The 12721-nt window shown below is 30.0% G+C and overlaps 1 protein-coding gene across 15 annotated transcripts in view; it reads right to left on the reverse strand.

Moving 5' to 3' along the window:
• Positions 1-12721, reverse strand: part of LOC107445534 (transducin-like enhancer protein 4) — a 290011-nt gene that overhangs the window by 27019 nt on the left and 250271 nt on the right. For 12 of the 15 annotated variants that reach the window (XM_087168360.1, XM_087168362.1, XM_087168359.1 and 9 more), the window contains 7 exons: positions 11257-11355; positions 7729-7839; positions 5940-6083; positions 3396-3501; positions 1870-2000; positions 1724-1785; positions 911-1091 (listed from right to left, as the gene is read on the reverse strand). In XM_087168360.1, coding sequence (XP_087024486.1) covers positions 911-1091; positions 1724-1785; positions 1870-2000; positions 3396-3501; positions 5940-6083; positions 7729-7839; positions 11257-11355 — 834 coding nt within the window. The remainder of the gene's footprint in view (positions 1-910; positions 1092-1723; positions 1786-1869; positions 2001-3395; positions 3502-5939; positions 6084-7728; positions 7840-11256; positions 11356-12721) is intronic. The other 3 variants (XM_087168363.1, XM_071183077.2, XM_043042559.3) reach the window with 1 other exon arrangement.

A 12721-nucleotide genomic window follows, 5' to 3' on the forward strand; every position in this document is an offset into this window, starting at 1 on the left:
ACCTTTGGCTTACGGCTGGTACAACATATGGATCATATGTGATGGCACAATATGGTATACCGTAGGCCAAGGATTAAAAGCTACTTTGGCTCTTCCCATAACTCTAGGTAAAAGATTCTATTTATACATTCCCATAGGGTTAACCCATAAATGGTTAAATAGGCACTTAAATTGGATCAAATTATGAAAAGTCAGAAATACTCAAGATTTTCAGTTTGATATTTTTTTTAATTTCAGAGCAATAAAAAACGAGTGGGGCCAAAATGGCCCCAGCAGTCTTTCTAGTGTTAAAGATCATTTTATTTTCAATGGAACTAGTTCGAATTATTATTGAGAATGATGACTACAAAGCTATTTATTGTTGAAGAATTGTAGCAGAATTAAATATAAATAAGGGTATACTGTATAAACATAACATAAGCTGAACTGAATTATCTACTCTACTGTGAAATAATGGTACATCGTTGACGCATTTAAAGATATAGTTTTTATGTTTATTGAGTATTTTAACAGCAAGACGGCCATGAGTATATTGACATATCATGACGTATATTGACGGATCATGAGTATATTGAATGAGTTTATTCTACTGTAAAAGAAAACGGTAATGAGAAGTATAAGACAGTGATTACTATCTCTTATTGTTATTATCTCTCGTATTCTCATTCCATTTACGAGATATGAACTCTCTGAATTTTCGTTGAGTAGCATGAAGTCAGTTTATTTATCATACAAAAACAAGACATTTTCATGGTCTGCTATAAATCAGAACACCATGTTTATGACTATGGTTTTTTCAGTCTGAAATAAGTTAGGGATTTATGAATTTTAGATACATACAAAACAAACTTATTCAAATGTTCTCAAATAGAAATCATGTTCTTTTTAAGATACTTTTTTGGATATTTACCTTTCCTCCAGTGTAGACGTATTTTGTGGGGTTAGATATTGTGACAGCGCAAACAACTTCCCCATGGCTAAGAGTGTTGATTTGTCGGGCATGTCTGGGAATGCCCGGTCCTATGAGGGCATCAGGTGGGAAAGGCACGGGCATCATTTGACCATCAGCATTTACATGAAAGGAGTAGGCTCTGTAAAAAGGAAATTTACAAGTTGATATATCTTAATAATGCTTTATCAACTTGCTAAGCATTTACAAAAAAGAAAAAAAAAAGACCGATTATTTAAAATACCAATAGAAGAGGAACACAATGCGTATGAAATGTACGATTTATTGCGCTCTAAAAGGAAGTGATTTTTTTCTTCTGACAAAGATTTACAATCAGTGACAAAACTCCTCAACAGATGGTGCTGTTAGCTGTCAAAAATGTAATCAATGTTTTCTAATTTCCAGCAACAACAACAACAAGGGGATTGTCTGAGAAACAAAATTTCAGACTACACTGAAAATATTTCTGTTGAAAGTTCAGTTGAAATCAAGAAATGTCGTTTGATAGTTTTTTTCAGACAGCTTCGCCATCTATCGAGGAATTCAGCATTTAATTTCAAAACTTGGTGGTGATAACTATGTTTCTTGGGTAATATCCATGCTTAACTCCTTCTGTTTTTAAAATTGATTTTTCGAATCATCGTTTTTTTTTTTTTTTTTTTTTTTTTTTGGAAATCCGGAAAATAATTCAAATCAAATTTAAAATAAGGAAATTAAAATTTTCAAAGCTACGTTTTTTATTACTGACATTAAAAAAAATGAAATATAACTTACGGTTTTCCACCTGGTATGCTACCAAAAGCAGGTGTCCTTACTGAAGGGTGATCAAAACCAACCTGAAATAAATAATTATTATCAGTATTTCATAATGATCTAGAGAGTATTGATACATGATAGTGATCTAGAGTAATGATACGTACTAGTGATCTAGAATAGGAATTGAGAGCTGGTGATATATTATTGTGCAGAACGCCTTGAGGAAATGCAGCTGCTGAACTCAGTTCACCAGCTAGTGCTGCTCCACCATGCAGAGCATATGGATATGGAGGACCTGTAAAAATATGAAATAAACTTAATTATTTTATTTCTGAAAAATATATCTTCTAACGTTTCAACTCAGAAAAAATATTTTCATTACCATCTGAAGGTCTTATTAGAGAAAAAAATGCAATCTCACCTTTATACAACAATACCAGTTTATACAATTCATAGCTTATTTTACAATACAATATATCACAAAACAATACATCACTTGCTTATTCTGCTGTCTAATTCCAGGCTAAAAATTACTTTTCGTAAATATTTATTATTTTTTAAAATTTTATTTAATAATATTCGTGAAAATATTGAATTGTAAAGTATGGCAAAATATAAAATCGGTCGAATATTTTCTGAGAAATCGAATTTAAGAAAGTTGTATTTTTTAAAATTCAATTTTTCAAGTATTATTCGACAGATTTCGCTCAAATATTGTATTTCCCTATAGACAAAAATAATTTCATGCAAAAAATAATCTTCAGTAAACATCGATTGTTTTTATTTCATTTCATTTAATAATAGTCGAAAACATTTTGAATAAGGTATAGAATGTTTTGCCTCATTTTAAAGAATGTAATTTTACTTAGCAAATTACAAATTTTGAGCGAAATGGGTCGAATAGTTCTTGAGAAATTGAATTTTAAATATACAACTTCCTTAAATTTCGATTTCGCAGGAACTATTCGGCCGATTTTGCTCGAATTGATTATTGTCGCCATGTAAAATGACACACTTTAAAATAATGTAAAAAATTGAATGCCGTATTCAAATTTTTTTCGATTATTTATTAAATAAAATGATAATAAATCTTTACTAAAAGTTATTTTTTGCAGAGAATTATCCTTGGATACATGAATTTGATAATTGCGTGAAAAATTTTTTCTGTTAGCTCAAAAAGTTTTCGAGATACGGCAAAATATGAAAAATTAACATTAAGAGGTCAAAACTGTGGACTACACTCCTGGCTAAATTATTGGGACCATAGGTCTGAGATTGTAGCTACCCCTTATATTTCGGGGGCCAGAAATCATAATCTTTCGAATGAAAGGTATCTTTATTCAGAGAAAATAAATTTTATTCTGTCTGATTTCGAAACTTAAAATATTGTCTGTTCGAATTATTTAGCATATTTGAGATCATCCTCTGGAACTATTCAGATTAAGTACTAGAACGCGAAGATCCGATCATTAGATTAAAAGTTACTCAGGGTAGCCCGCTTATTTTTTTACGCACCGTACATTTTGTTTGAAACTATTAAATTTTGTCAATTTTTCAACATAGAAAGGAAAAGCTAATAAAACGTATTTGTAATTGTTAGCAAAAGGTAATTTTGTTTAACAATATGTCATGCATTAAAATCAACGTATTCATAATAATAAAAATTAAAATATAAATTAAAATTTAATACCTAATGCATGTTTTGGATGAGGTTTAATGCCACTTGAACTTGGAGTTGTAGATCCTGAACTCGTAGGAGTTACAGGTTTTGACACTGGTGTAGGTGGTTTATCATTCTATAAATAAACGCAAACAAATTAAATAATAATAAAAAAAAACACACACACAAATGGCAAAACATTTGAAATCAACCACTCATCACATCATTATAGAACAAAATGTTTAACATTCAATAAATATAAATTAGTTTTCACAAGTAAAAATAATTAAAAATTGCCCCCCTCAAAAAAAGAAAAAAAATAATAAATAAATAAAATTCGTAGTCATAAATACACCTCGTACTTGAAATTTCATTAAAATTAGTTCACAATAAAAAGTTTGAGAACTTGAATACTAAATAAAAAAAATTTTTGAGCATTATTTTAAGTAGAATTAATGAATGCATTCAAGTTTTTATCAACTTTACAAAATAAGGATCTCTGTACAGCCATTTTCAATTTCCGTTGAAGTGTTGAGAATGATTCCTTCTTGTATTGATTAATCATTTGACGCAAAATTGTTATTAAACTTTTTTTCATGCATTTTACATTATTTTGCACTAATTTAGGTCAAAATAAGTGAAAAATATTGTGTTTAGCTTTTAATAACTTATGGTTAAGAAATACAACATGAAACACCGGAGTCTTATTTTTTTTTGTGTGTTAAAGGTAAAATCTTCTAAACATGGCTCACTTCCAAACAATAATTTAACAAGTTAGTCCTTATTTGCAATTATTTAGATCAAAGAGAAACAGTTATTCATCATTGAAATTTCTTTAATTAATCAAATCAATTATTGATAAATTTTTTAATATGAATGAATAAATTTTTTTTTCAAACTACTTTTTCCGGATTTTATATTTTAGCACAAATATAATTCCGATAATCCAACGGATTTTTCTGGTAACTATTAGACTGTTTTTTTATAATCAAAAATATCAAAAAATATTTTTGCTTGTAATTAGAAAGTCAGAAAAAATATGTAAAAGGGACACCGGTGTCCCATGTACGTTCAAGGGTTAATGACATATTGCTTTGATTAAGTATTTTAAAACAAGTTTAATAATATTATTAAAAATATTAAGCAGACTAATAACGCTAATTATAGTGTAGTCGTGTTAAATTTATCTTTAATACATTAAGGACAATTTAGTAAAAAGAAAATCCATTTCATTTTACGATACTAAATAATTAAAGAAAGTTCTCCTTACTTTTAAAAGCATAAGCAATTTAAGAATTAACTACAATACAATAGGTATCAATTTCAAAACTTAAAAAGTTTAAAACCGATTTATGATATAAGAATTTCAACGGTATTAAAATAATCCAAAAACTGTTCAAAGTTTTATCATGAGAATCGATACAAACGGAAAACAACTGTTTACAATTTTTTACGAAATGATAAGGTACAAAATTAGAAATTTTCTTTGTGCTGATAACTGTTTTGAAAGGATCTACTTTCGTATGAAATAGGCCTTTTGAAAGTAGTATACTATTTTTATGACTGTTGTCAGTTCGTAACAATTATTCAGGACTGTTAATTTAAGTTTCGCCCACTTTTAAGAAGTGAAAATGAAGTGAATGTCCACTTTTAAGAAGTGAAAATGTAATAAACGTTCACTTTTAAGAAGTGAAAATGAAGTGAATGTCCACTTTTAAGAAGTGAAATCTTTTGTGGTAATTATGAAATTGGCACACACTGTTAAACCACAGCTTTAAAAAAATGGAAAGCGCTTGTGGTATAAATTTTCAATAATTGAAAAGTCATTTGACCGCTGTATTAGTTTGGCTCATAAAAATATGCGAAAATTGAGAATCAATCATTGATTTTTGTGATTTTTTTTTTAGGTCAAAACTGTTTATTCGTTTTTAAGTTCAGAAAATTCTATTTTACATAGGTTTAAACTGTTTGATCATTTTTATGTCAAGAAAATTCTAGATTTAAATTGTTTGTTCGCGCTTTTAAAATCGAATAATTATTTTAGGTTTAAATCCTCCATCTGTTTTTTTATGTCTAGACAATTCCAGGTTTAAACTGTTCGTCATTAATTAAAGACTATAATAGGTTTAAACTAATAGCTTGCTTTTGAATTGAACCAATTCTATGTTTAATACGTTAGTTCGTTTTTGAGTTCAGACAATTCTAAGTTTAAACTATCTAAGTCTAACAAGTTATTAGTAAATATTAACAATTAAAAAAATTATATGTTGTACAAAAAGTCACAAAATTCTAAGAAATTGTGTCAATATATACATCATTGTTTCTCTAATTGAAATTAAAAAGCAGTGAAAATGACTTCCTTGGGCAATCTAGTGTTTAGTGCAAACAATTTTTTTTCAAGCCAGATAGTATGTAATAGATTAAAATTACAGCTTTGCTTCGAGTTAAAGGTGATGAAAAGCTTTTTTTTTCTTCTCCTCAATAGAGCTTGAGCCTTAAGTACTCAAATAATGGTGGTTTTTATTTTTCTCGGAGAAAAACAGACATAATGAAATTTATCACGTAAAGCCTTACCATATGGTCCTTATGTTTGGCGGATGATGGTGTACTTCTGCTAGAAGAGGACCCGCTACGACTTGGAGGACGTTCTCGTTTGGGACCTCTTTCTGTACCATTTTCTCTGGGGGACATCTCACCATTTGGAGGAGAAAGAGGTTCCTATAAATAATTCAGATATTGACTAAGTATGCCTCATTCAACATAATGATTAAAGTAGGAATTTATAAATATATATGTATTAATTATTATTTTATTAATAATTATTATATTTTATGATTAATTATAATTATTAATTTATTAATATATAATTAATATTTTTTTAAATATGATTTTAATAAGGAATTAAAGAGATAAAATTTAACATTTTAGAAAGTCTGTTTATATTTCACAGAGAATTTTAAAAATTTGTATAAGATATACTAGTTTTACTTGAAATAGAAATATACATTATGGACAAAAATAAATCTCCCAAAGAAGAGATAAGATTATTGCGATATGAGGAGATGAAACTACTCGCACAGTTATGTTTAACGTTCATAAACAATTATGCAGTGTTACATATCTATACCCTTCCTTCTAGATTATCCATTTTTCTTATTATAATAAACTTGATAAGTTTTAATTGAACAGAAAAACTTACCTGGTATTCTAAAAATAACCAATCATTTAAAGAGAAGCGGAAGGCGATATAATAGAACGGAAGAAAAAGGTATCCTATGTTTTGCTTAGGAAATCGGTAAAACTTTCGACGATGTTAGTTAGATGGCACTGCCAACAAGCAAAGCTATAAGAATATTTTATGTCCTATGTCAGACCAATCTAAACTGAAATATTTGCTAGGATGTCGGCTAAATTTGTTCTTCGACAACGCCATGTTGTTACTGCAAATGGTGGTTATTTTAAAAACGTTTAATAGTTTTCCTCTGTTAGCAACGCCATCTGTTAGCGAATTTCATAACTTATTTTGAAATTTTGTGAGACTATATGGTAGTTTTTTCAGCAGAACGTAACAAATTGTATATTTCTATCTTTTTTTCTTTAATTAATTTTCAAAATTATCGATCATTTTAGGAGAAACAAAACGAAGTTAATTTTTCGATTGCAAAAGATATTACGGATATGTTTTCCTGGCATTGTTTTAAAAATGTCCGATTCTGCTATTATTCAGACACGGTTGATAAATACAGTGAACTTGTATAAGAAAAAATGATTTACATCAACACGAATGTTAATTTTTATTGTTAAAGGTTGAATATACAATAAAAACATGGGTTTTTAATCGCTTTTACGTTACTAATCTGTTTGGGAACCACTGTTCAGTAGTTAACAGAAAATGTACTATGATTAAAGTTTTTTCATTTTAAAGCAGTCATCTGTAAAACTCAAAAAATTAACATTCGTGTATGACAACTAATTTTTTAAAATTTTTTAATGTAATCGATCTATCTGACGAGTTGAAAAATAAATTTTTTCATTAGAAAACATTCTAAATATTGATATCCATATCTTAATAAAATGCAGCATTAAAAAAAGTAAATTTTACAAATTTGAAGTCAATAAGCTCAGTTAAAGTTTTAAACATTGGAATTAGTAAAAACAGTTTTAAAATTCTGTGTGAAAAATAGCAGTAATGATGACTTTTTTTTTTAAAAAAAAAGCTATTTTCTTAAGCAAGATTATCGAAATTTATTTTCCATTGTGCACAAAGGAATTGTTTTTTAAAGTTATCTGGAGGAAGGAGACATTTTACAGGAAATATGAATGAATTTGGTTATTGAACTGAAGTGAAATAAGTAAGCCTGACCTCATTAGAGATATCAACGACGAGGTCCTGATCACTTTTGTCCTCTTCATTCGTCTGGAGGTTTGGAAAGCAGAGAGCTGCCAGTTCGTTCCATGTGCCACCTTTTTCGGACTGAAACACAAATATATGCACTTTCAGTGCTTCTTATTTGCCTCACATTTTAAAGAGACAGTGGTTCCCAAACACACTAACAAAATATATTTTTCGAGGAAACGTTACTGAACATTTCAGTTACAATTGTGGAAGATATAATTTCCATCGCTTGAACTTACAATATTAAAATCAGAAAAGAAAAAAAAAATGCAAAACTACAATTAAAGAGCTGAGTGGATGAAGGTTCTAAGTGACTTTGTAGTTGATTTGAGGTGGATGAAGATTGTAACTGTCATTTAAGTGTACTTGAGAATATTAGCGTTAAAGTATACAGGTTGACTATATTAAATAGAGGGTATGCATTGCCATTATTTTTTGTCGCCAAACTTTGAATTGACCATATCTGTAATCCCTAACACACATTTAAACTGTTTAAGGTATAGAGTTGCTATTTGGCATTTCATTTTGATGCAAAAGAGAATTTTCTAGAGCAACTCGTTGACTGTTTGTTGCTTAATGCATGTGGAGTCTTTTTGTACTTCAAAAAGACACAAATAGTGTCATTTAATACTTTAATCCATTGAAGTCAACGGAATTCATGGACTTAGAAAAATAATAATACTAAAGTTGTAAAGTGAATTAAGACTTATATAAGACCTCAATTTTTTCCCTCCGAAAAAGTCGCTTATAACCTCTTTCTACTAAGCTCTTTGACTATGGTTTTAAAAAAATGGAATCATTTAAATTCTTTTTTTGCTGAAGTATTTAAATACAAGAAAATATTAGTAAAAACAAAGGCATTATTTCTAAGTGCCAAAAGTCATGGGATAGGCATAGATTCACAGTATGAGTATTTAACCAGTAGGCTAACAGCGTTTCCTTTTCAATCTTCAGACTCTTGCTTTGTTACATTTGATGACTGCATGGCCAGAACAACCTAAGCTACATCCTTAAACGCCTATATCCACCAAACGATCTGAGACATATCTACAATGCAGAACAAGGTAGAACTTTTAAAATCACTTCTACCAAAAGGCAACAAGAATACTTTTTCTTGCAAGCACTACATTTCACTCCCCAGCAAGTATCGTTTTAAATTGGGTCATGCATTGCAGCATCAAGTGCTGACAATCATAGTATTTATTGTAATATTGAAATCAGAGCATGACATAGGGCGTGGGCATGATATTCTACTAAATTCCGAATGGAATAGTTATTATGGCCTAGGAGTTAGTTCTTGTTTATAACCATACCAAGGCATTTCGTAAGACTTGCCACTTCATAATAGTGCCAGCCCTATTTTCAATCTTTGAGTCTTAGATCAAGATGAATTAAGTTTGATTGAGTTAACTCCAATTTTGTTCATTATCAATATTTTCCTATTAACTGATAGTTAGATTAGGTAACTTTAATAGTATTTCTAAGATATTTCAAAAGGAAGCTGTCAACAGTTCAACGGCTATGGATTATGAAGATTAAATACTATAAACATTGATTTTTGAGATGCTGATTCAATCATTCGTGCTGATTCAACCAGAAGGTGACAATCTCGAAACGGAGATCAACAGATATATTGGAAGAAAACCAAGAGTTCCATTCTCGCACAAGACTTGAAGCAGCACAAATACCTGTTTAGTATCACAGTTACTTTAGGAGACCTTTGTTAAGTCTTTGATAGGCAAGATATTATAAATCACCAGGCTAATGGATATGTCACATGGCATTAACTTTTTAGGGACTGCTGGCACACGTATGTACCATTAACTTGTGGTTCTGATAGAATACAGTCTTGAAAGAGTTAAATAAATATATCCCATGACTTTAGGCACTTCAGCGGAAAAATGATTGAGTGTAGACCACCTGGAAAAATTAACATAATTTCAGTAAATTAAAAAACGCAGTTTGAACATAAACACTAAGACAATGTGTCACAATCTATAAGATCGATTCTTTCAATCTTTAATCTTAAAATTGTCAATAGTTTATGGCTGAGCTCAAAATTTCCATTCGCCAGCTTAATATCGGCGATAAAATAAGGGACTGGCAATTAAGTAACACAGTTTGAGATCAGTGTAATGGAATTTGACTCTAATGTAACAGAGTTTGACTCGAGAATAGGAGGGTCTGAGAGTTGAAGGCTGGTATCATACTATCATAATCATAATATTAATCGAAATGGAAGTATCATAATATTGGCGATAAAATAAGGTGGCGAGTAAGTAACACAGTTTGAGTCTAGTGCAATGGAGTTTGATTCTAATGTAACAGAGTTTGACTCTAGAATAGCTGAGTCTAAGAGTTATAGGTTTTGATACTATGGCTGCAATTGATAGAAGGTATCCTTATTTTAGTGCCAAGGGAGAGCGGTATACAAACATATTGCTAAAAGTATGGGAATATTTCTCATATTTTTCTTATTTTAATTGCTATTATTACTACATATTTGGATAATGTTATATTATAACCATTAAGACTTTACGGCAACTTTATTTTAAGTTGTTATTATTATTATCTCGCAATAAATATTTTTCCATCTTTTGGATATATGATTTTATGGTTTTGGTCACCAAAATGTTCGTTATACAACAGGTGTTAACATTTTAAATTTGTATTAAAAGTTACTCATGTTTTTTGCGAGAATAGTTGAAAATGAAAATTTTAATCTGGCTATTATCGTTAGAATTGAAATTTCATGTCCTGGTTTATGATGTATCGCTATATAAATACCTTAAGAATTCCTGTAGTTTCCTAAGAATATCATAACTTGTCTATGACAAATTTTCATCTTCAAATACAATCATATTGGAAACTATACCTGTTAGTTAGGAATAAGAATCACCATGATCAGGAAAACAAAGGCTTGTTGTTATGCTATCAGTTTCAAATTATAACTTTAGAAAATAAGAATAGAAGATTTTTTATGACCCTAATTTTTTTTAAGGAAATTCTTTGAAAATACGAATAATCCGTGATGGCTCAGGGGATAGAAAGCTCGCCTTCCTATGAGGTGAACCGGGTTAGAATCCCAGCGATTGCTGGCCGATACGAATTCCATATCCGGCTTGCATCGACCACAGTGCTGACGTAGAGGGGAACGATAGTGTCTGAAAAAGCAGAACAGGGCAGGATATATTTCCAAGCGAAATGAAGGCTATGAGGAGCTGATGTCATTAATAAGATAATCTGCATTCATATGAATGAAACAAGGCTCTGGAGCATCAATATGAGCAGGTGTGATAGTGGCCATACTGATGCCTAAGCTCATAACTGCATATATGTGGGAATTCATAATGATATCTATGTTCATTGCTATATGTGAATATCCATAATATATATTACTACATGCAAAAAATTTATAACAATACCTTTGTTTATTACTATATATGTGAAAATTCATATTGATATGGATGTTTATTATGCATTATAAAAACTCACATGATCATGCTTGTCTTCTTTCCGCCTTTTTTTGTCGATGTCCAGGTCTGGAGAGCGACTTCTAGGTTTATCACGATCGTGAGGAGATATGGAATTTCTCTATAAATGAAATATAATACATGTTTTATTTTAATAAAATGTAATAATTCTAGTAAAATAATGATCTGAAAATAATTCATAGTAAAGCATAAAGAGATTGGACGGTAATATACTTCATTCTACCACACATTTGTGAAAATATGTTGGAAAATCGAGGATTTTTTTCAACGGTTCAATCTTTTTCAAATAAACATCGATTTCACGACCCCTAAGTAAATAAGAATCATACTTAGCAAACTTTTATCTCAGTTTCTTTATTACAAAATATTATAATTCAGACATCACAAAAGTTTTCAAGTTAATTCATCAATGTATGTACATAAAAAAGTCACTCTGAATAACTTTTGATCTAATGATCGAATTTCAACGCTCTAGGGTTAAAATTTGAGGGTTCACCGGAGAGACCTCAAATATGCTAATTAATTACTGCAGACGATATTTAAAGTCAAAAACCAGACACAGAGATGTATTTTCTTTCAGTAAACATATCTTTGTTTCGACGTATTTGGATTTATAACCCTGAAAGTAGAGGGGGTTTTTACCAGATTTTAACTACCTTATTGTAATTTTCAGGATAAGTACGTCAGGATAAATCAGGATAATTCCGTCGAAAAATAGGAATGCTTATTCAGAGAGAGAAGGTTTCTATGTCTGATTTTGTAAATTAAAATATCGCCTGCACTAATTACCATATTTGAATTTACACCAGTGAACCATTAATTTTGAGTTCCAGTACGTGAAAATCCGATTGTTAGATCAAAAGTCCCTAGCAACAATTTTACCCTGGCTCCAGTTAGTTTCAAAATTGGCTCAATATTGGTCCTATAAGAACATGCACTGGGGGATGTCAATATTGGGATGTCTAGTTTCTTATAATAGGTCCTAGAACGGCCTATATAGGACCTACATTGGCTAATATAGAACCAACATTGGCTAAATATTGGATATAAAATATTGGGTAAATTCCATATAGGACCGATATTGGTTGTAAAGTGGCTGTAAAATATCGGGCCAATATTGGAAAAATAAAGACCCTTTGAACACTTACTGAGCCATGATTCATGAATATTGGCCCAAGAGAGAGTCCAAGTTATTTTGCTGCTAGAGGTAATTCAAGGTGATGGTGTTTTTTTCGCACTCTATATAAATGAACTTTTTGAGGTATGTTTACTCTTTGCCTTCACAGCAAAGAACCATACTGATCTTATATTAGTGAACCCATAAAGTATTATTCTATATCTATACCTATAAATATACATTAGTAAACCTATAAGTATAAGTACTATGCATAACTTAAGTGAAAAGGCTTTGGTGATGGTATATAAAATTCCAAATAATATTTTATAAAATGTATTTAAATTCAACA

The sequence above is a fragment of the Parasteatoda tepidariorum genome, chromosome 7 (genome assembly GCF_982258835.1).
Source record: "Parasteatoda tepidariorum strain Cologne lab strain chromosome 7, Ptep-v5.0, whole genome shotgun sequence".
Lineage (NCBI taxonomy): Eukaryota > Metazoa > Arthropoda > Arachnida > Araneae > Theridiidae > Parasteatoda > Parasteatoda tepidariorum.